The sequence below is a fragment of the Nycticebus coucang genome, unplaced genomic scaffold (genome assembly GCF_027406575.1).
Source record: "Nycticebus coucang isolate mNycCou1 unplaced genomic scaffold, mNycCou1.pri scaffold_66, whole genome shotgun sequence".
Lineage (NCBI taxonomy): Eukaryota > Metazoa > Chordata > Mammalia > Primates > Lorisidae > Nycticebus > Nycticebus coucang.
The window spans coordinates 274,452-298,048 of NW_026515593.1; the positions used below are offsets into that span (position 1 = coordinate 274,452).

The following is a 23,597-nucleotide window of genomic DNA, read 5'->3' on the forward strand; positions in this document are numbered from 1 at the left end:
TCTGCCTGAGCTGAGAGGGTACAGAACTCCCTAGATCCCTCCTGCACGCACCATGTGCAGCACGTGTGCCAGGCCTGGCGGGCAGTGTACGAGGACCCTGTGCACCCAGGGAGCCCCGAGGTCCAGCTCTGTAGTCACGCCCTGCACGCCCAGGCACCAGCTGCACACAACTTCCGAACGCCAGCGCGGGTCTTCCTGCACACGCGCACTGCGGTTGCTAGCCTTCGGTTGTACCGGTCTGACCACGGAACCGCCAGGCTTGTTTCCTGGAGTTGCTGCCAGACCTGGTTAGGACACCGTCCTAGGGCTACGCTGAGCGAGAAAGCGGAGGGGAGGGGGTGGGGGAAGGGAGTCTACGGAGCCAGGATCTCTATCTAAAAGAAATTGTTAGCTGCAGGTAGAGATGGGCAACACAGCCTTGACCCCTTTGGTCCACCAGTACTGAGACCAGAATCAGGACCCAGTCTTCTCAACGGCTGGGTATGAGGTCAAATTTAAGGACCTCAAGACTCTCCACAGAGCTGCCTACGAGGGAGACCTCTACGACATGATGGACCTGGTCCATCTGAAAAGAAATAAGTTAAATGCATATGACAAGAAGAAGAGGTAATAGGAACAGGGAGCCGGGTGGCTCGGGCTGGGGCGAGGGGCAGGGGTTGGGTGGGATGGGGTTGGGGGTGGCGGTGTGGGGGGTGAGAGGTGGGGTGACCAGGTGTGAGGGATGAGGTGTGAGGGGGGAGACGCCCCCTTTCATGGGCTCCAGGTGTGAGGGATGAGGGGGGAGACGCCCTCTTTCATGGGCTCCCTGGGCCAGCCCTCCTGTCGCCAGGGCTCCTTAGAAACTGAGATGGGGAAGTCTGGGAGAGGTCCCGCGCCCCACTCGGGCCACCACTATGGGCAGCAGAGCAAAAGCTGAACCTCATCTGGTTTCCATTCCACTCCAGATTCCCCTTATATAGCTCTGTATTGACCTTTTTTGTTTGTTTGTTTTTTGGAGACAAGAGTCTCACTTTTTTGCCCTGGATAGAATGCTGTGGCGTCATAGCTCCCCAACAACCTCAAGCACTTGTCTTGTCTCAGCCTCCAGAGTAGCTGGGACTACAGGAACTCGCCACAACACCTGGCTATTTTTAGAGATGTGGTCTCGCTCTGGCTCAGGCTGGTCTTGAACCTGTGAGCTCAGGCAATCCACCCGCCTCGGCATCCAGAGTGCTAGGATTACAGACGCGAGCCCCTGTGCCCAGCCTGTATTGACCATTTTAAAGTAATTTAACCAAGAAAATTAGGTATAACCGCATTTTATTTTTGATGTACACATTTTAGAACATAATGTTCTGTATATTATGGAAAAGTACATAATGAGAGAATTCCTACAATATATCCACCTCTGAGCTAACACATCTTTAGATCAAGTCCAATTTCCATTTTATATGGAAGTGCAGCTGTGGGTTTGCGTTCTCTACCGAGGGGGTCTTAGAAAGCAATTTTAAAGTGGTAAGATGATTGCATGTGCTTGAGTAGGAAGACTTATTTTCCTGAAAATGTGAGCTCTTTCCATGTTTATTAATTTTAAATCAGCCAAATAAAAATGCCAAAATTTTTCAATTTTTGAGTTGCATATGGTATCCGTCTTTTGTTATTGTCATGATATTAAGAAACATTTGTAATGGTGTGAATAAAGACTTGCCTATTTAGATATCAAAATGTGCTATTAAGGTCCACAAATTTTTTACTAACATTTGAAAAGACACATGAATGAATGGCACAAAATATAAAATCCAGATACACCAAATGTATAGGAGAATTTAGAACTTGATAATGGTGACATTTTATATTATTAGCGAACAATGAATTTTTCATAACTGAGGTGTCTGTTAGCTGGAAATAAAGTAGATAGATTTTTAATTCACAAAAGTAAGTTCATGGCTGGGCACCGTCAGGTCAGTGGTTAGGACACCGGCCACATACACCGGGGGTGGGGGTGGGGTGGGGTGGGGTGGTGGGTTCCAAGAACAGCATGCTAAACAAAGACCACTACAACAAATATATAGTCAGGTGTTGTGGGGGCACCTATAATCTCAGCTACTTTGGAAGCTGAGGCAGGAGAATTGCTTAAGCTCAAGAGTTTGAGGTTGCTGTGAGCTGTGACCCCACGGAACTCTACCCAGGCCAACATAGTGAGAATCTGTCTCAAATAAATAAATACATAAATAAATGTAAGTTCATAATAAAATACGTATTAAAAGTTTTAAATATACCAAATGAGGAAAGTACTAGGAACAAACCTAAATGCCTATTGAGATAGATACATTTTTATGGTAAGAAGCCCTTCCTGAGAATGACCTCTGAAGCAAGCTTTCTGAAGATTGTTTCAGCAAAATAAACGTTAAAACCCTCCGTATATGAGGGGAAAAAAATTAACAAAACATGTTTACAAAATATTTGCAACACATCAAATGAAAATATATCTTAATTTGGGCAGCACCTGTGGTTCAAAGTGTAGGGCACTGGCCCCATAAACCAGGGGTGGCTGGTTCAAGTCCGGTGCTGGCCAAAACTGCAAAAAAAAAAAAAAAAAAAAAGAATTCTAAAATTCTGCAAAGTACATTTTTCTTTACTGATCTACAATTGATCTATGGACCTGGGAAAAACATTTAGTGTTCTTGATAAGACAAGGACCTTAAATTAAAAAGGGAATACTTTTTTTTTTCTATCCACAAAGTTTATAAAGATGCAATGTGGTGGTACTTATGCTTTTATGTGCTTATGACCTTTTAGATAGACTCCAACAAGTCATAATAAAATATTTTTATGGAGTAATTAGAAATTCATAAAATTTGACTTTCTCAGCTCTGCTTAAAGTAACACTGTATTAAGGAGAACCTACATAACATGCCTGTGGCTCAGTGAGTAGGGCCCCGGCCCCATATGCCGAGGGTGGCAGGTTCAAACCCAGCCCCGGCCAAACTGCAACAGCAAAAAAAAATAGCCGGGCGTTGTGGCGGGCGCCTGTAGTCCCAGCTGCTCTGGAGGCTGAGGCAAGAGAATCGCGTAAGCCCAAGAGTTAGAGGTTGCTGTGAGCTGTGTGACGCCACGGCACTCTACCGAGGGCGGTACAGCAAGACTCTGTCTCTACAAAACAAAGAAAAAAAAGAAACTTCAATGCATCCATAGGATAGTACAATATGTGACAGAATCCTAATCTGGCAGAAGCAGCCACTTAGGTAAGAGTGGCATATGAAGGTGGCATATGGACAGGTAGGTGTCAGCTGTCATGTGGAGGTGAACTTTTAAGATATACAGTGAGGAAAATGTCAATTTGCTGATATGTACACATGGACTATGGCAATGTGTTAGCTGAAAATATGTAAAAAGTTTGACAAAAGCAGTTAGTGTTAGAAATTGGTATACGACTAAGATTTTTCTTTTTTTCCCTGTGATTTCTGCAGTGAACCTGTATAAGTTTTAGTAGCAGCTTATTATTAATGAAATAATCCGTTCACAAGGATTATGGGATATAAATCTTACACAAGAAAAATAATTTCCCACTTTTTATTAATTCATTTATTCGAATTAGTATCTTCTACTAACTTGTAGTCTCTTCAAAATGAATCTTTTTACCTGTATCTGTGCATGTATATTCTGTTGCGTATACATTTTATTATGCACATTGTTTTCATCATATGTATTTATTATATATACAAATAATTATATATTCATCATTTTATTTGTGCCCTTAAGAAAATAAAGCTGGCAAATATAAATGATTATTAATCTTGCAAAAGTATTGCTTTACTTCTTGAGTTTTTCTTTTTTCTTTTAATTGAGCTCCCTATCCATCCTTTGAATCCATTTATTCTCCAAACATAAGCTGGAAACCTCTTTGGCAGGAGACATATACTATAGCCTTTCAGGACCGTTCCATCCTAAACCATCATGTTTACCTGAGCAGCCTGAGGAAGATGAGAGGTTTAAAATTGTTGCATTAGGACTTGATCTCACATGCAGTTTTTCCTCCCTCCTGTTAAACACAGATAAAAAGATTCCTTTACTTTTGAAGAGAATAAAAGTTAGCATAAAAATAATTCCTAAAGTTAAACAATTATTTAAAAAGATATTTTAGTGACCTTTGAAATTTTATAACAGTCTTAATGACTAATACTAATCACTGGAAATATCTCCTTTACATGTCAATCAATCTAAGCACTGAATAATGAGCCACACTTTCATTTGAATTCTGCATTTCTTTTGTTTTAAATATTTTTGAAATCAAAATGAGAATTAACTTTCTTTTGAAAATTGTTGTTAATTCAGCCATCTTTTTGTCCTAGTACATTTAAAAACTAAAATTTATTTAAATGTCATTCATATAAAAATAAATGCTAGAGACCTGTGTGTGCCAAATCTCACTCACTGTAAAGCCACCATGGAATGTGCTATGCCCCATTATCTTAAGTTCAATACTGTAATTTTTAAAATGCTGCCAATTATACTTATAATCATGAATTACAAGTGGCATTCCTAAATCAGAGATGTTATAATGGAAAAAAAAAAGAAACATTATAATACAGTTGTATTTCTAATCTTTAAAACATACCACTGAGTAGATATGATTGCATCATTTTACTTTAATCAGAATGTCATCTTTCTTAGCATTCATAGTAATAGTTATAATAAACAACAATTACTGAGCTGTTATTTGTGCCAAGAACTGTTAAAAATGGTCAGCATCACAAGGGTATCCTGTAAGGTGTCCTTACTATTTCTTTCTTTTTTTTTTTTTTTTGCAGTTTTTGGCTGGGGCTGGGTTTCAACCCACCACAACCGGCATATGGGGCTGGCGCCCTACTCCTTTGAACAACAGGTGCCGCCTGCTCTTACTATTTTTATTTCCATTTTATCGATGAGGAAATTAAGACACAGAAAAGCTAAGCCAAAGTGTGTCCCAAACTGAAGTTACTGAATCCAAAGGCCAATGTCTTTGGATTCCAATAGGCTGTTCTTTTGTTACACAGTGAGTGTTAATAAATATCGTTCTATCTTCACAAGAAAATTAAGGATTTGTTCTGAAAACAGGAATAAATGAAACTTAATGCTTACAACTACATGAATGATTACATGTTTTTAGTTAGTGTGCTACAATTTTTTAAAAAGGCTCTCTCAATTTTGTAGGAGTGCTTTGCATTTGGCTTGCGTAAGAGGCTATGCCAAGGTACCCACTATGTTGATCGACAAGGACTGCGATCTGAACATCAGAGATGCTGAAGAGAGGACACCTCTGATAAAGGTATATAGTAGCCAGATTTCAGCTTGAGATGGATTTTATTTAAACCCATAGAATAAAAATGAATTTATCTCAATTGAATATAACTAATAAGTAAAATCTGTGAAAGGTATATTGCATTCCTAGAACTTATGATCTATTTCTTGGTGTAAAACTGACAGGCCGTGCAATGCGAGAGACGGCAGTGCGTCACTCTCCTCTTAGAACGTGGCGCAGATCCCAACATTACGGATATCCACGGTAACTGCGCTCTCCACTATGCTGCCCACAGCGGCAATGTAGAGATTGCAACAAAACTCCTTGAACATGGTGCCGCTACAGAGATAATGAACAAGGTATAGATTAACTGACTTTATTTTGAAAATATCGGAAATACATTTGTTTTAACATTGACATATGTAAGAGTTCAATTTTCCAAGTTTGGAAACTTAAGCATTCCCTAAAATAAAATATTTTGAAATAGCTCAATTGTCAAAGGTTTCTGTTTAAAAATTGGTACTTTCGAAGGAGCATGAGAGAGTACATCTTCTTTTATGCATTTATGTTAAATATTTGAGATAACACTGAATTTGTTGAAGGTTAAATTATTTTTTTCAATTTTTTTACCATTCTGCTGTTTCTTTCTAATTATTGTAAAATAGCACAGAAAAGTCAATTTATCCTAGAAATAGGCTTTATCTTAAAACTTCGACAAAAGGAATGTATTTTACAAGAAATAGAAATCTTGCTGTTGACAGGTTTCTTAAAAAATAATTTCTAGGAACATGATTTGCCTCACATAAGCAAGGGGTAAAGAGGAAAATGGGGAAAAGGGAAAGGAGACTGATCAGAAACACACAGGCCAGTTTAAAAACTGCATGATTGGGTAAATGAGGTGAAAGCTATGTTGATTAGTATGATGTAAGCACTTCAATTTGTTCAAATAATCAACACATTGAAAATGGCATAAATGTTTTTATGATCTATATACAAAAGACTTAATAAAAAATCATTAAAAAAATACATAACTGCAGGAAATTCCAATAAGAGGGTGTTTTGCATGTTTTGTCCAGTTTTTTAACATTTAAACCAGAATCTCTTTATTTTGAGGGATAATAACTCTCAGTTTGAGAGAGTTAGTGAGAGGTAGACTTGTCTAGGCATCAATTTTAGGAGAACTCTGAGAAAACCAGATTGACAATGAGTATGATGAAGTAAGAAAGAAGGAAGAACAAATAATTAACTGATCATCCTAATTTGGCAGAAGCAGCCACTTTTAGGTAAGAGTGTAAACTCTACTCTCAAGACCAGAATGTCTTGATGGGAAGGTGGGGGAGAAGGACCTTTTCCGTAGCAAAATCAAGGTGCATGTTCAGTTCACTAGTCCCTGTTCTCCCCTTCCCTAGAAACATTAAATGGAATTTTCAGTAATGACTCCACCTCTTACTCTTTCTTCTTTTTATCCAAATTCCCAAGTGGTAACATAATTGTCCATGTAGGTAGACAATGAGACAAAAGTGGTTTTCTGTTGCATTAGTTCTCCACTAGAATTGTGCAACACAATGAACTGGGGGGAATGTAAAATAATAATTTAGAAGTCTAGGCTCTGTCCTGAAGGTTTTGATTCAGAAAATATAATAAGGTCCAAGCACATATATTTAAAAATATTTCCTTGAAGGCAGGTACATGTTCGAGGGAGAGGGAGACTGAGGTAGGAAGGATCAGTCAATCTCAGGAGTTGTTTTTTTGTTTTTTTTTGAGACAGAGTCTCATTGTGTTCCCCTGGTAGAGTACCTTGGCGTGACAGCTCACAGCAACCTCCAACTCTTGTTTAAGCAATTCTCTTGCGTCAGCCTCCCAAGAAGCTGGGACTACAGGTGTCTGTCACAATGCCGGGCTATTTTTTTGTTTTTGTTGTAGTTGTCATTGTTTGGCAGGCCTGGGCTGGCTTAGAACCTGCCAGCTCAGGTTTTTTTATATGGCCAGTGCCCTAGCTGCTGAGCTACAGGCACTGAACCAACCCAGGATTTCTTGACACTTTCTCTGACACTGTCCCTAAGAACAACACAATTTCTTCAAGACACTGATGCACTGAGCACTTAAGTGTAATTATGAATTCACATGTATCAAAAATGTAAGAAATTTCTAGAGGCACTACTTCTCTTTCAATCTCTGCTTTCCAGTAATATTAGACTGATGTTTATGATGTCTTTTACTGCTTAAGAGGGTAAAAGGAATGTTACTGGCAGTATCTGTTAGCTTACAGAGCAACTTCTTATCCTTTTCAACCATCAATCATTTACTGTTATTGAGAGGGATTTTAGAAATTTACTTGTGTATAGTCTTTCAATAAGTGCAGACTGACCATTTTAGTATTTCCTCTTTGTTATCATTCAGATGATTAAGTCAACAAATGTTTTTTACAAGTAGAGTTTTCTCAATCAGAATAGTAGCGAATCCTTTACCTTTTTTTTTAGTTGAAGCTGTAATATGAACTGTCTTAGCACATCTTTTAGGGCCACAGAGCTTCAGCATAATCAGGATCTCAGTTTGAAACACTGAAAACCATGAAGTTAGAATACATATAGGAATTTTTAAAAAAAAAATTATATTAGTCCTTAGTGATGGGGTCATATCTTAGAACTTAAAAAATGGCTTTTAAAATCTCTTTGTCTTTGCATCTATCAAATAATTGTTTTCCTGTTACAAAACCTATAAGCCTTTTAAGTTAATCATGGTTGTAGTTGGATAGATGATGACATATGTTTTGCCTCAGCACCATCCCTTAAAAATGAAAATGATTTAGTGCCTTTACTTAGGCTGTAAACAATTCATGTAAGTCAGTATTAGAACTTTTATTAAGAAACCATTATATTTCTGCTTTATATTTTGCCGAAAAAAAACATAATTTAAAGAGAAACCAGAAAAAAATGGATTAGAAAGTTAAATATGCATTAGATTTCCATATACCATTTTCATCGAGAATAATGTTTCTCAGTGAACTTTCTAACAGCTGAGATAAAAATTGGTAATCTTTTTTTTTTGTTGTTGTTTGTTTTGTTTTGTTTTGTTTTGAGACAGAGTCTCACTATGTCACCCTTGGTAGATTGCCATGGTGTCGCAGCTCACAGCGACCTCAGACTCTTGGGCTTAAGTGATTCTCTTGCCTCAGCCTCCTAAGTAAAAAATTGATAATCTTATAACAGGAGACATCCCATGGGCCATTTAATGATAAGCAAGAAAAGTTCATTTGAAGTCTAGCTTTTTTTCACTCAGAAAACCTTAATGAACCATTCGCAACAGGAGTGACAGACCAATTGGCATCTGGGGTCTTGTCACCATCGATAGAAGAGAGTCCTGAGTTGGTGTACCTGGTGAAATCCTCCCCCTTTGTTGGAAAGCTTTCAAGTATCACGGAAACTCTCATTTCTCAAATGTTAGGGTTTGCCCCAAAAATGTATTGCCAAAGAGGGTTTAAGCAAATTCAAGAGATTGCTTTAATATTGGATATATAATGGAAAGTTTGGTAATATTTGTTATGCATAGATGATCATGGAAACTTTGTGTTAGGGGTACATACTTGTAAGTAGTCTTTGAAATGCAGTGTAAGAAATACTGATCTAAGGGTAATAATTTAGATCATTAACTCAATAAAAATACTGAAAATAGTTACTACTATATCTTAGGGTAGGGGGATATAGAGATATTAATAATAGATACTGCCACTGCCCACAAGAAGCTCTTGGTTTAGATGAGAAACAATAAAGTATTATACTGTGGTAAATGCTGTGATAGAAGCAAAGATTCTTCAAAGCATTAAATGTCTGAACTGAGTTTTGGAGGTAACCTGAGTTGATGTGAAGAGGCAGATGAGAGGTGTTTCCAAGGGAAGGAGTTTCACATTGGAAAGCACAGAGTAATGAGAAGGAAGGGTCTACTTTTTATTTATTTTCTACCTTATGTGTACAATTTTAGGACCTTATATAAAGTTTTCCACTTATAAAAGTGTATAATTTTGTCCAATATTGTATTAATTGTTTTTGCTGTATTGCAGAAAGACACCACACCACTCTTCCTTGCTCTGAAGGAAACCCATTCAGATGTGGCGGAACTTTTAATTAAGCATAAGGCAAATATACATCTAGTTGATGGATGTAGGAGGTATAGTAATTCGTTCTGTTTTTAAAACCTGAGTGGTATTCTAGAGTGGCAATAGTATCTCTCCTCAGAAATGTTAAATGAAAAATAACGTTACCTCATAATAGTTGTATAGTGAAAAATATCCACACAGATCTTCAGTTACGCAGAAAAGCAGTTATTTTGACTGAGAAATATGAGGGACAGTATACAGAAGGATTTACCTTTTTTTTCAATATTGACTGATATTTGTTCGTAATTTGGTGTTTTGGTGATATATTAGCTGATAGGCTTTAGTTAGTTGTATAAAATGTGGACTTAAACTTGTAGTTTACTTTATGACTTAATATGAAATTCTTCACTCTTTCATAGTATTTTTTAACCACTGTTGCTTATATGGTTTTCCTTTAGAATGTTCTGTGTCCCATAAATAGGAGCTGGGATTCATTTTCTCTTTTGAATGACTTAGTGAGTCTTTAAGTTGTTTTCTTTAAAGAATATTGACGTTAGATTATCCTTAAGTGACTATTAATTGCTATTACCAGATCCTGTGGGTTCATCAGCTTTTTTTCCATTTTTACTTCTAGTGTAGTTTGATGTTTTAGTTTTAATTGGCATGGGCAGAAGGATGAAAACTTTAACTGGATAAACTTTTCCTTGAATAAAATAAGCCATAGGTGGGTGATAAAGTGTAAACAGAGAGGCTTTAGATTCCCCGAAGCCTGGGTTGGATTCCTGGCTTTTCCACTTGCTAGGTGTGATGTTAGGAACATCATTTATCATCAGATGTGTTTTTTGATCTGAAAAGGAGCATAATCTGCCAAGGCTTATGGTGTGTAAAGTCTTATATGTACACACACAGAGACATATACACACATACACACAGATACATATATATACACACACACACACAATAATTTAATGCAGTTCCTAGCACGTGAATATCAGCATCAAAATCTGTAAGTACTCTGACTAAAATTATTGCCATTATTATTGTTATTGGAAGCCTGCAAGTAGCTCTTACTTATTTGAGCACTATCTGACTTTGAATGAAAATATATTCTATTTAGATAGGGAAGGAATGGAGAATTCTACATCTAAATCTTGCACTATGTAAGATAAGTGATCTCAGCATAGTTTCTTGACCATTAAAGCCCTATAAATTAGCAACTTGTACTGTGTTATACCAGTGGTTAAGAGGCTTCCTTTTAGCTTCAGTGGAAATTGGCTAAAATGAACATTTCAGTACCCAAGATGTTCATGTCTGTAAGAACATTCTGCACGGACAGGCAGGATATTGAATTGGTAAAGTATATCCAATTAGTACTATAAATAACTTTTTTCGAGTTTGTAAGTGTGGGTTATCTTTCTTATTTTAGAACAGCGCTCATGCTTGCTGTACTTTGTAATTCGGAAAGCTTAGTGGATCTTCTTTTGGAGCAGAATATTAATGTCTTTGCGGAAGATTTATTTGGACGGACTATAGATAATTTTCTTCTTCCTGACTCTGAAAGGTAAGTGTACACGATAAAAGACTACTTAATGCTGGGTGGCACCCTAGCACAGTGGTTAAGGTGCCAGCCATATGCACTGGGGGTGACAGGGTTGAACAGGGTCTGGGCCTGCTAAAACGACAATGACAATTGCAACAAAAAAATATCCAGGCATTGTGCAGGTACCTGTAGTCACAGCTACTCAGGAGGCTTAGGCAAGAGAATTGCTTAATCCTAAGAGTTTGAGGTCGCTGTGAGCTATGATGACATGTCACTCTACCCAGGGGGACAAAGTAAGACTCTGTCTCAAAAAAAAAAAAAAAAGAGAAAAAGAAAAAAGACCAGTTAATGTTAAATTGAGGTGTAAAATAATTATAACTATTGCAACTTGTACATCAGTTGAAATTTCATGGTTTGTTTCAGAAAGTTTTAGAATGGAAATGAGATAGCCGGAAGAAATCCAAAGGATGGAGGTGTTACAAGTAGTAATGAGTGCAGGGTTCTTAAGACTTTTAAGACCTTTAACTACGGATTTCAGTTTTATTTGTTTTATTACAAGTACAGCCCCTATGCGTGGGATAAAGACAGTGTCACAACTCTGCTTTTTCTGAGTAGTTATATGGGTCGTGAAAGGTCCACTTTAGTAGAAGCTGTTGTACCATTCCCTGTTGTACTGTTGTGCTCTAGACCTTCCTCCTTGAAATTTTCAAGAACTGAACAGGTTTTAAAGTGCAAGAAAGTCAATCCTCTTTTATAAGGCAGAAAGGGGAGAAGAAGGACTTTGTACTCATTCTGTTTCCCCTGATTGTGTTGCTGCATTGTTGCCTGGAAACTGGTCCTGCAGTCTGGTAATTATGCTACTAGGAAGTCTTTGCTGATTCAGATGCCTCAGTCTCCATGGTCAAACACACTTAAACTTCAAAGTAATACTTTTTGTGGTTCACTTACATTTGCTTATATGCTTGTCCATTGTTCCCAAAAGCACTAGCATTGTTCTCTGCTCTGGCAGCTAGGCCTCTGAACTTTAGCCACACAAACACACAGTGAGCAAAGAGATCCCTTCCCCTACTTATATAGAGCTTATATGGAGCTCACATTTTAGTTTAGACTTAGCATAATCCTTTGTACATTCTCCTTTAAAGTCCTTTTGTCTAGCAAATAGTAGCTGAGATTGTTCTAAACTGTCAGAGAGTTCCAAATAATGATGCAGGAAAGGAATGGAGTTCCGTTTCTTCTTTGTTACCAAATCTATGCCCTGAAGCCTACTTATAGCCTGTGCAGCACCTTTTCTTAGGCTGTAAAAGATCCCATATCCTTCTCTAGTAGTGGACACCAACTTGTCCTTGGCCCTCAAATAATTTGTCCTCCATAATTATGAAAATCTTTGAAGCTACTTGGTTCTCTACCTCAAAATTTAAGAATGTTTTCAAATTCTATGTCAAATTCTAAGAATGTAGCTGCTGGATGTAAACCTCTGAATCTGAACAGGTTAGTTGTATTTATATGACAAATCAATACCAAAGCAAATAGACAACCTACCCAATAAGAAGATATATTTGCATATATTGAATTAGATAAAAGATTAATAACTAGGCTCTACAGATAACTCAATAAACACAAAAGAACCAAGAATCCTTTACAACATAGAGCAAGAGAGATGAATAGAATCTTCTCTAAAGAAGACAGATGAATGGCTAACAAACATATGATAAAATGCTCATCATCCCCAATTATCCGAGAAATGCAAATCAAAACCACCCTGAGATATCACCTAAACCCAGTGAGAATGGTCCACCTTATAAAGTCTCAAAACTACAGATGCTGGCATGGATGTGAAGAGAAGGGAACACTTTTGTACTGCTGGTGGAACTGCAAACTAGTACAACCTTTTTGGAAGGAAGTATGGAGATCCCTCAAAGAACTCAAACTAGACCTCCCATTTGATCCTGCAGTCCCATTACTGGGCATCTGCCTAGAAGGAAAAAAACAAAACAAAAACAAAAACATCTATTTACTTTAAGGACACTTGTGCTAGACTGTTTATCACAGCTCAATTTGCAATTGCTAAAATGTGGAAACAGCCTAAATGCCCACCCACCTAGGAATGAATTAGCAAACTGTGGTATATGTATACCATAGAATATTATGCAACCACTAAAAAAGATGGAGACTTTACATCTTTTGTATTAACCTGGATGGAAGTGGAAGACATTATTCTTAGCAAAGCATCACAAGAATGGAAAAGCAAGAATTCTATGTACTCAATTGGGAAAAATTAGTGACCTAGCACACAGTGTGGGGGTTGAGGATGGGGAGAACAGAGAAAGGAAGGGGGTGGGAATCACAGGGGGTGGTACACGTTTTGGAGGTGGAACACTATTATTGGAAGGTCTTTATCTGACAAAAGCAATCAATGTAACCAGGTTGTTTAAATCCTCAGTGAAGCCCCCAAAATAATAAAAAAAAAAGTTACATACAAAAGTAGAACATTGTGCTTGCTTTGGCAGCACATATAATAAAATTGAAACAATACAGAGAAGATTAGCATGACTCATGTGCAAAGGTCACATACAGTTTCTTGAGACATTCCATATTTTGTGTAGTTCTTGAATGGTGACTGAATTGTTTGACAAACTCTAATAGTATGAGTCAAAGCAAAATGGGCAGCACCCAATAGTGAAACTGTGATGTTCTCTAAAAAAAATTTTGTGTAAGATGATCTATGAAATGAGGATGGAGCTTAATAACACTTGGGATGTTGTGTGCAAAGTGTTGTTGATGTATTTCAGAAATGAGAAAGTATCAACATGGATCTCGTTCCTTCATGGAATTTAAAGAAGCAGGATTTTTTTGTCGTCTACATCAATTGGAGATGAGCATGGAGATTAAATACCATTCTAACAAGGATCTACCGGTTCAGACTCTGACTAGGTACTAGGTAGAGACAGAATAGTAGGAATCCAAACCAGGTCTTGACGTCTATTAGTTTTCTACCATTATAATGGGGGACATTTACTTTATGTTATCTAATTTAGTGGACTAATGTCTTACAAATAAATTTTGTTGAAAACTATGAAACAGCTGAGATGACCTTGTTACTGGATGAAGAGAGTTTGGCCACCTGTCACTGTCAGCCAATATGCAGAGATGGGGATAGATGCACCAAACTTTATTTGTCAGAAGTCCATCAATTGTGGAGAAGATGAGAGTGTCCTCTCCAAGACTGTCCTGTTCTTCTATTTCCAAAATCACATTTTTTTATTGTTGGGGATTTATTGAGGTTCTTCATTCAAAGAACCAGGTTACACCAATTGCATTTGTCAAGCAAAGTTCCTCTTATAAATGTGTTCCTCCCCCAAGAGGTGTGCGAAACACTGTGACCTCCCCTTCTTCCTTCTCTCCACTCCCCCATTCTCTGACCCCCCAACATGTACTAGGTTGTCAATTGTCCTCATATCAAAATTGAGCACATTGGATTCTTGCTTCTCCATTCTTGTGATGCTTCACTAAGAAGGATGTATTCCATCTCCATCCAAATTAGTACAAAAGATGTATAGTGTTCATTTGATTTAGTAGCTGAATAGTATTCCACGGCACACATATACCACAACTTGTTAATCCACTCCTGGGTTGGGGGGCATTTAGGCTGTTTCTCCATTTTTTTTTTAATTGTAAATTGAGCTGCAATAAACAGTCTACTGCAAGTGTCCTTATGGTAAAAGGATTTTTTTTTTTCTTCTGGGTAGGTACTCAGTAATGGGAGGATCAAATGGGAAGTCTAGTTTGAGTTCTTTGAGGGTTCTCCATACTTTCTCCTAAAAGGTTGTATTAGTTTGCAGTCCCAGCAGAAGTGTACAATAACTAAGAAAATGTCATGAAGGCTACGTTGAACGGTTTGATGAGAATATTTCAGATTGTATATGAAACCAGCACATTGTACCTCTTGATTGAACTAATGTACACAGCTATGATGTAACAATAAAAAAATAATAAAAACAAGCAAACAAAAAAAGAAGTGTTCCCTGCTCTCCACATCCACACCAGCATCTGTAGCTTTGAGACTTTGTGATGTTGGCCATTCTCACTGGGGTTCAATGATATCTCAGGGTGGTTTTGATCTGCATTTCTCGAATAATTAGGTATGATGAGCATTTTTTCATATGTTTATTATTTTTCCATTCATCTGTCTTCTTTAGAGAAGGTTCTCTTCCTCTCTCTGGCCAATTGCCAGAAGGGATTTTTGACTCTTTTTCTGTTGCTTAGTTTGAGTTCTCTGTAGATCCTAGTTACAAATCTGTTGTCTAATTCATAGTATGCAAGTATCTTTTCCCATTCTGATGACTGTCCATTAGCTTTGGTGGTTGTCCCATTAGCTGTACAGAAGCTATTGAGTTTAATTAAGTCCCATTTGTTTATTCTGCTGTTGCAGTTGCCACTGAAATCTTCTTCATACAGTCTTTTCCCAGGTTGATACCTTGAAGTGTTTTTCCAGTATTTTCTTTAAGGATTTTTATTGTTCTGTGCCTTAGATTCAGATCTCTTATCTATCGTGAATAAATTTTAGTGAGTGGTGAAAAGTGCAGATCCAGTTTCAAGTGTTTTATGTATGGTTATCCAGTTCTCCCAGCACCATTAACTGAATAGGGATTCTTTCCTCCAGTGTAGGTTCTTGTTTGGTTTATCAAAGATTAGGTGGCTGTAAGATGTTAGTTTCATTTCCTGGTTTTCTATTTGGTTCCAAAATGTCTATATGTCTATTTTTGTGCCAGTACCATGCTGTTTTGATCAATATGGCCTTGTAGTACAGCCTAATATGTGGTAGACTGATTCACTCAGGTTTGTTTTTATTACTAAGGATGGCCTTAGCTAGACAGGATTTTTCCTGGTTCCATAGAAAACAAAGAATTATTTTTTCCAAGTCTTGAAAGTATGATGTTGGTATTTTAATGGGGATTGCTTGAATCTGTAGAATGCTTTTGGAAGTACAGACATTTTAACAATGTTGATTTTCCCAAGCAATGAGCATGGCATGTTCTATCATTTGTTAATATCCTCTGCTATTCCTTCTCTTAGGGTTTTATAATTTTCTTTATAGAGATTCTTCACCTCTTTTGTGAGGTATATTCCTAGGTATTTCATTTTCTTTGAAACTACTGTGAGGGGAAGTGTGTCCTTGATTGTCTCCTTGCCTTGGCTGCTGTTATTGGTGTATACAAAGGCTACTGATCTGTGGACATTAATTTTATATCCTGGGACCTTACTGTATTTTTTGATCACTTCCAGGAGTCTTGTGATTGAGTCTTTGGGGTTCTCTAAGTATAATATCATATCATCAGCAAAGAGGGAGAGTTTAACCTGCTCTGCCCCCATTTGGATGTCCTTTATTTCCTTCTCTTGCCTGATTGTATCGGCTAGAACTTCCAGCACTATGTTGAATTAGTAGTGACGATAGAGGACAACCTTGTCTGGTTCCATTTCTAAGTGGAAAAGATTTCAGTTTTGCTCCATTGAGTATAATACTAGCTGTGAGTTTGTGGTAGATAGCTTTGATCAGTTTAAGAAATGTGCCAACTATACCTGTATTCTTCAGTGTTCTAATTAGAAAAGGATGCTGGGCTTTATCAAATGCTTTTTCTGCATGTATTGAGAGGATCAGGTCTTTGTTTTTGCTTCTTTTGATATGGTATATTCCAAAATCAGTTTTATATGTAAATGTTAAAAGAAAGAATCATACTAACCCTTATATTAAACAGCAGTAATAATACTTATTTTAAATAACAATAATCACCATAACCAATGATCTGTAACAAACAATAATTGACATAACCCATGATCCATATAACAACATTCCAATCCAGAAGTTAATCTCTTTAATACATTGCCTTAAGCTATTCAAGATATACAATGTTAGGTTAAACCCATATTTACAAGACAACAAGGATGGGAGACATGAGGCAAAGGTCACATAGGACATACTCAGAGGTCACAAAGGACCTAACCATCCAGACCGTCTGTGTCATCTCAGCCCTAGCCTGACTAACTCCATCTTATTCTCGCTTTGTGTGCTATCAACCTGATTTATAAGCCACACAGTAGAAAACAACCAATATCCAAAAAAGTAGGACTTAATGAACATGTACTGGAAAATGCAACATTAGAATATTACAACCTGTGGGGCAGCACCCATAGCTCAGTGGGTAGGATGCCAGCCACATACACCAAGGCTGGCCGGTTGGATCCCACCCAGGCTAGCCAAAACGACAGTGACAACTGCAACAACAACAACAATAATAGTCGGACATTGTGGTGGGAACCTGTAGTCCCAACTACTTGGGAGGCTGAGGCAAGAGAATCACTTAAGCCCAAGAGTCTGAGGTTGCTGTGAGCTGTGACACCATGCACTCTACCCAGGGTGACTTAGTGAGACTCTGTCTCAAAAAAAATAAATAAATAATAAAACAATTACAACCTGTGAAAAATGTAGATGGTATTTTATGTGGGATTCTATGACAGTTTCAATAATAAATTTTAGGAGCAATGTATTCCATTGTATTCCTGTTTCTCTGAGCATTTAAAAGTTTTGTCTCAGTAAAGCATCATAATAACCTAGTTAAAGATGGTCATAAAATCCTTATTTTTAGAAAAAAAAATTGATCCTTAAAGAAGCAGTTTTGGCACGAACAATTAGCTATTTGTTGTAGAGGTAGAACTTATTCTGAGTTCAGGAAGTTTTCCATTTTTTCAAGCTAATTCTAATTAATGTAATGAGCTGTACTTCCCTCAATTCATGAGTACTTCACCTTGCTTTTTTACTTTATTCTTTAGAAGCTGTATAATAAATTCATAGAGCTTACAAATTTGATCTGTATGGGATAACATTCTGATGTCAGCTCTTATGTTTTCTGAAATAGTCTAATAATTTAATATATGTGGTAAATATATTTCACATCAGTATTAAAACTATAATTCTATTTATTCTTTATACATAGCATTCAACAGAAAATTTTGGAATACAAGGCAAAAATTAAACCTATAACTCCTGCACAAGGTAAGACTTCTGATAGTGAATTACTCTGGGTTGACCTATTATAGTAAGAGTAGTAAGTTCTGAATACAAAGGAGCAGTTACCAAAAAAATTGTAAATTTTATGTATTTTTTCTTCATTTGTTCCTTCCAGGCCTACAGTTCAGAATTGTTTATTAAGTCAGTTGCAGATAACTTAGAATCCAATATAATATTGTCTGAAAACAATTCATTTAATTAGTTATGGCCTCTAAAATCGTATATGAGATTTTTGTATAAATGAGAAAATAGATGTGCAAGTTGGAATGTTCAAAATGTCCTCTATCATCACACTGTAATGAGTTGAACTTGTTTATAAAATAAATCCTCCATTTACTTTTTGTAATAAGGGATTTACATTCATTTAAAGAATATTAATTACTGTTTACCCTCAAAAAATGTGTGGTTTGTAGTCAAACATTTACATACGACATTTTTGGGGGGAGACAGGATCTTCCTCTGTTGGCCAGGGATGCATCAACAATAGCTCAATGCAACTTCAGACTCCTGGGCTCCAGTAGTCCTCGTGCCTCAGCCTCCTGAGTAGCTGGGAATACAGACATATACTACCATGCCCAGCTAATTTTTAAAATTTTTATAGCGTTGGAGTCTTGTTTTCTTGTTCAGGTTGGTCTCAAACTCCTGGTTTCAAGCAATCCCCCCATCCTTTCAAAGTGCTAGGATTATCCACCTATGTATAATGTTTGGCTCCCTACAAACTATTAATAGCCTATTGTTGACTGAAAACCTTAGTGAATGAAACAATCAATTACCACATATTTTTGTGTGTGTTATCTACCTGATTCTCACAATAAAGAAAGAATCTTGTATTCTTACAATAAAGATAGAGGAAGGAATTCATTAAGAAGAAAGAAAGAATTGAAAAGTATATTTACTGTTCATTAAGTGGCAGTGGATCATTGTAGAGGACTTCCACCTCCTGGTCTTCACATGGGCTGAGGAGGAGGGAGGGGAGAGATTGGTTTTGCTGTCTGCAGGTGGCAGAGGTGAAAGAAAATCTGCACGTAAGTGGATGCTGCAGGCAACACCACTGTTGTTGAAAGGCTAACTGTATTACATAGTGCTATCTGTCTCTAAAGACATACTGTCTTTAAACCTGGGAACTCAACAATAAACAATACCTCTGTGGTACCATAAATAGGCATAAAACTACGAAACATATCCAGTGTGGGCTAACACCAATAAGTGAATATTTCTTAATGGTATCTTCTGAGTAGGCGAGTCAGAAAGGCAATCCCTGTTGAGAAGCACAAGTTATATATTCTTATACCAACAAGACCTTATTATTATTGACTTCATTAACCAAAAATTGTAATTGAATAAGATATATTTACTTGGTTAGAATAAGGTGTGTTCTTCTGTGTGCTAGGTAACTATCATGGTAACCATAATTGTGGTAGAAGAAGGTACTGTTACCATTCGCTAGAGGTTTTGCCTCATAAATATTCCAAATGCCCAACTCTGAGTAAACAAAGTATAATAAAAGTACAAAAATGTTTCATAGTAACAAAAGTGCTATTAGGCTACCTCAATGTGACATAAATGCATTATACAATCTGAAATATAATGTTGTGTATCTTTCTAAAAGAACTTCTGTATCAGGTTTCTCAAGTTGTGGAAAAAAAAGATGGAGTACACTGGGCTCAGTAGCTCATGCCTGTAATCCTAGCACTCTGGGAGCCTGAGGCAGGCAGAATGAGTGAGTTCAGAAGTTCAAGACCAGCCTGAGCAAAAGCAAGACCCAATATCTACTAAAAATAGGAAAACTAGCTGGGTGTTGTGGTGGGTGCTTATAGTCCCAGCTATTCAGGAGGCTGAGGTAATAGGGGGAATGGAGAAAGGGAAGGGGGGAGGTGGGGAGAAGGAGGAGGCTTGGTGGGATTACACCTGCGGTCCATCTTACAAGGGTATATGTGAAACTTAGTAAATGTAGAATGTAAATGTCTTAATACAATAACTAAGAAAATGCCAGGAAGGCTATGTTAACCAGTGTGATGAAAATGTGTGAAATGGTCTATAAAACCAGTATATGGTGCCCCATGATTGCATTAATGTACACAGCTATAATTTAATAACAAAAAAAAAATTAAAAAAAAGGATGAATTGAACCCAAGCATTTGAGGTTGCTGTGAGCTACAACACCATGGCACTCTACCCATGGTAACAGAGTGAGACACTGTCTCAAAGAAAACAAATGGAATACACAGTTTTGGCCTGTAAGGTGCTCCAAATAGATCATTTCCTATTTAATTTCTGAGGTTGATGAACAGAATTGTTAAGGAAATAATCTTTATTCCTTTGCCCATTTAACAAATAACTATTAAGTGCTTTTTATGTACTAAGCATTTTGCTAGTGTTATAGAAGACAAATATTTTAAAAAATACTATCAGAAGCTAGTTGAAGTTTTTTTTGTTGTTGTTGTTTGTTTGTTTCGAGACAGAGTCTCCCTAAGTCACCTTGGGTAGAGTTCCGTAGCATCACAGCTCACAGCAACCTCCAATTCTTGTGCTTAAGCGATTCTCTTGCCTCAGCCTCCCAAGTAGCTGGGACTACAGGCACCCATGACAATGCCCGGCTATTTCTTTGTTGCAGGTGTCATTGTGTAGCTGAGTTTGAACCCACCAGCGTCTGTGCATATGGCTGGCACCATAACCACTATGCTGTAGTGCCAAGTCAAGAACTAGTTATTTTCATTGTCATTTTAATTATTTGCTACTATCTTCAGTGTTTACTGTGTGTGAGCACATGCTTATATCATTCCTTATGTATTTATTATGTCATGTTTATGCCAGCCACCTTAAGTCCATGCAAAGAAATTAAAGCTTTAAGGGAATGAATAGGATATAAGGTAAGCAGGTAGAGTGAACAGCAGTCTTCCAGTGAAAGAGGCAAAATAATGATGCTTGTAGAAGGAATATGTAACCAGATTACATATTTGTCAGAAGGAAGAGGAAGTGTAAAATCTGATGTTCATAAATGGCCTTGCAGGATTTCTCAGAGGTTCAGTTATGCTGGGAATGAGGTGAATACCTGGCTCACACATGCTCATGAAAACCTTTTTACTAGTATAGAAATGAGTAGGTCTTATTCTGTAGGTCATGGGCATTTTTTTAAAAATCATTGCTGTGTACATTAATGCCATTATGGGGTACAATGTGCTGGTTTTATATACCATTTGAAATATTTTCTTTTTTTGTTTTATTGTTGGGGATTCATTGAGGGTACAATAAGCCAGGTTACACTGATTGCAATTGTTAGGTAAAGTCCCTCTTGGAATCATGTCTTGCCCCCATAAAGTGTGACACACACCAAGGCCCCACCCCCTCCCTCCTTCCCTCTTTCTGTTTCCCCCCATAACCATAATTGTCATTAATTGTCCTCATATGAAAATTGAGTACATAGGATTCATGCTTCTCCATTCTTGTGATACTTTACTAAGAATAATGTTTTCCACGTCCATCCAGGTTAATACAAAGGATGTAAAGTCTCCATTTTTTTTAATGGCTGTATAGTATTCCATGGTATACATATACCACAGCTTATTAATCCATTCCTGGGTTGGTGGGCATTTAGGCTGTTTCCACATTTTGGCGATTGTAAATTGAGCTGCAATAAACAGTCTAGTACAAGTGTCCTTATGATAAAAGGACTTTTTTCCTTCTGAGTAGATGCCCAGTAATGGGATTGCAGGATCAAATGGGAGGTCTAGCTTGAGTGCTTTGAGGTTTCTCCATACTTCCTTCCAGAAAGGTTGTACTAGTTTGCAGTCCCACCAGCAGTGTAAAAGTGTTCCCTTCTCTCCACATCCACACCAGCATCTGCAGTTTTGAGATTTTGTGATGTGGGCCATTCTCACTGGGGTTAGATGATATCTCAGGGTTGTTTTGATTTGCATTTCTCTAATATATAGAGATGATGAACATTCTTTCATGTGTTTGTTAGCCATTCGTCTGTTGTCTTTAGAGAAACTTCTATTCATGTCTCTTGCCCATTGATATATGGGATTGTTGGCTTTTTTCATGTGGATTAATTTGAGTTCTCTATAGATCCTAGTTATCAAGCTTTTGTCTGATTGAAAATATGCAAATATCCTTCCCATTGTGTAGGTTGTCTCTTTGCTTTGGTTATTGTCCATTTGAAATATTTTCATCAAACTAGTTAACATAGCCTTCAGCTCATTTTCTTAATTGTGTTAATACATTTATACTCTACACTTAGTAAATTTAACACGTACCCTTGTAAAATGCACCGTAGTTGTGCTCCCACCAATTACCCTCCCTCCATCCATGTTGAAGATGACCTAACCAATGGTGGCTACAACCACAGAAAACAGAGTTGTTTTTTTTTGGGGGGGGGTCAGTGCACATCCTCAGCATCCCCCTTGTTGTCCCTCTTTCTGCTGTGCTGTTGCTTGTGTTTTGTTCATGTCTTCTTTCCTGGTTGCCTAATTAGCAGTAACTCCAAACATTGTGTTCCCGTAAGGTGATGTCTCATGGTTGGAAGGCCTGCTTTTCTTCATGTTTCAGTTAAATGGAGAGAAAACTCACATGCTTCCAGGGGACATCCTGTTAGATTTTGTTGGCTGGGGTACATCATATGCTCATCCCTAAACCAGTCGCTGGGAAAGCAGATTAGCTTAGAATAATTATTTCTGGTTTTGGAGCCTGGGAGGGGTTTTGGGTTTATAAATATCCAAATAGGATTGTGTTCCTCTAGCAAGTGGGAACATGGAATGGCTATTAGGTATGGAGCCAGTAAAGTTTGCTGTAGGGATTCATTGGTGAATTTTGAGCAAGGAAGTCACAGGTCAGATTTGAGTATTAGAGAGCTCTGTTTATGGGTAAAGCAGGGACTGGAAAGTTTTTATTCAAAGGGCCACACAGTAAATATTTTAGCTCAGCTGGTTATCTCTGTCACATCTACTCAACCCTGTCATGGTTCTGTGAAAGCAGTCATCAATAATATGTAAGCAAATAGATATGAATTTATTCCAATAAATGTTACTTATAAAGGCATACCAGGATGAATTTTTATATGTTGTCTGTAGTTTTCTGAGGCCTCTTGTAGGGGATAGGAGGAAGGTAACCACGTGAAGTGATTAGGAGACAAAGGAAGCTTTTTTGGTAGTCAAAACCACAGTTACCTTGGCACCAATTCTTGCTATCAATCTATTATGAGGTTTTACCCATCTATGGTAAAATATAGAAAAATAGGGAGCTTAGTTGTTTTTTTTTATTTTAAGTGTTGGTCTTTTTCTTGGCATTATGACTTTTTTATTTGTTTGTCTTAAAGTATTTTTTTATTTATGAAATAACAATGATAGTTGGTAGTTTGTTTTCCCTATGAGAATGATGCATTGAGACCACACGCTAAACTAGGAATTATCAATGTATTTTAATGTTTTAATATTTAACCCTGCAGCATTAGTAGAAATATGCAGAAGAAGAAAAGACATATAGTCAACATGATTTAGTGATTATTGAATGTGAAACTCTTAGGGGGCAGAGAGATATCTCAGATAATCCATAGATTTCCATGCTGTACCCAAATCTATTCAAGAGAATTTTTGAGTAAAACATCCATGGTATCACCAGAGATCCAGACATCTAGATACAAGAT

At 37.4% G+C, this 23,597-nt stretch overlaps 1 protein-coding gene and 1 non-coding gene across 2 annotated transcripts in view; both read left to right on the plus strand.

Annotated features, from left to right (window-relative positions):
- Nucleotides 1-547: 547 nt before the first annotated feature.
- LOC128579568 (putative ankyrin repeat domain-containing protein 19) overlaps nucleotides 548-23,597 on the plus strand; it is a 73,365-nt gene continuing 50,315 nt past the window's right edge. Inside the window, exons 1-6 of the mRNA XM_053581586.1 lie at nucleotides 548-606; nucleotides 5,173-5,287; nucleotides 5,446-5,619; nucleotides 9,318-9,424; nucleotides 10,780-10,914; nucleotides 17,883-17,941. Coding sequence (XP_053437561.1) covers nucleotides 548-606; nucleotides 5,173-5,287; nucleotides 5,446-5,619; nucleotides 9,318-9,424; nucleotides 10,780-10,914; nucleotides 17,883-17,941 — 649 coding nt within the window. The remainder of the gene's footprint in view (nucleotides 607-5,172; nucleotides 5,288-5,445; nucleotides 5,620-9,317; nucleotides 9,425-10,779; nucleotides 10,915-17,882; nucleotides 17,942-23,597) is intronic.
- LOC128579579 (U6 spliceosomal RNA) lies at nucleotides 13,385-13,491 on the plus strand. Its single transcript, XR_008378208.1, has one exon. It is a non-coding gene; the product is annotated as a U6 spliceosomal RNA (small nuclear RNA).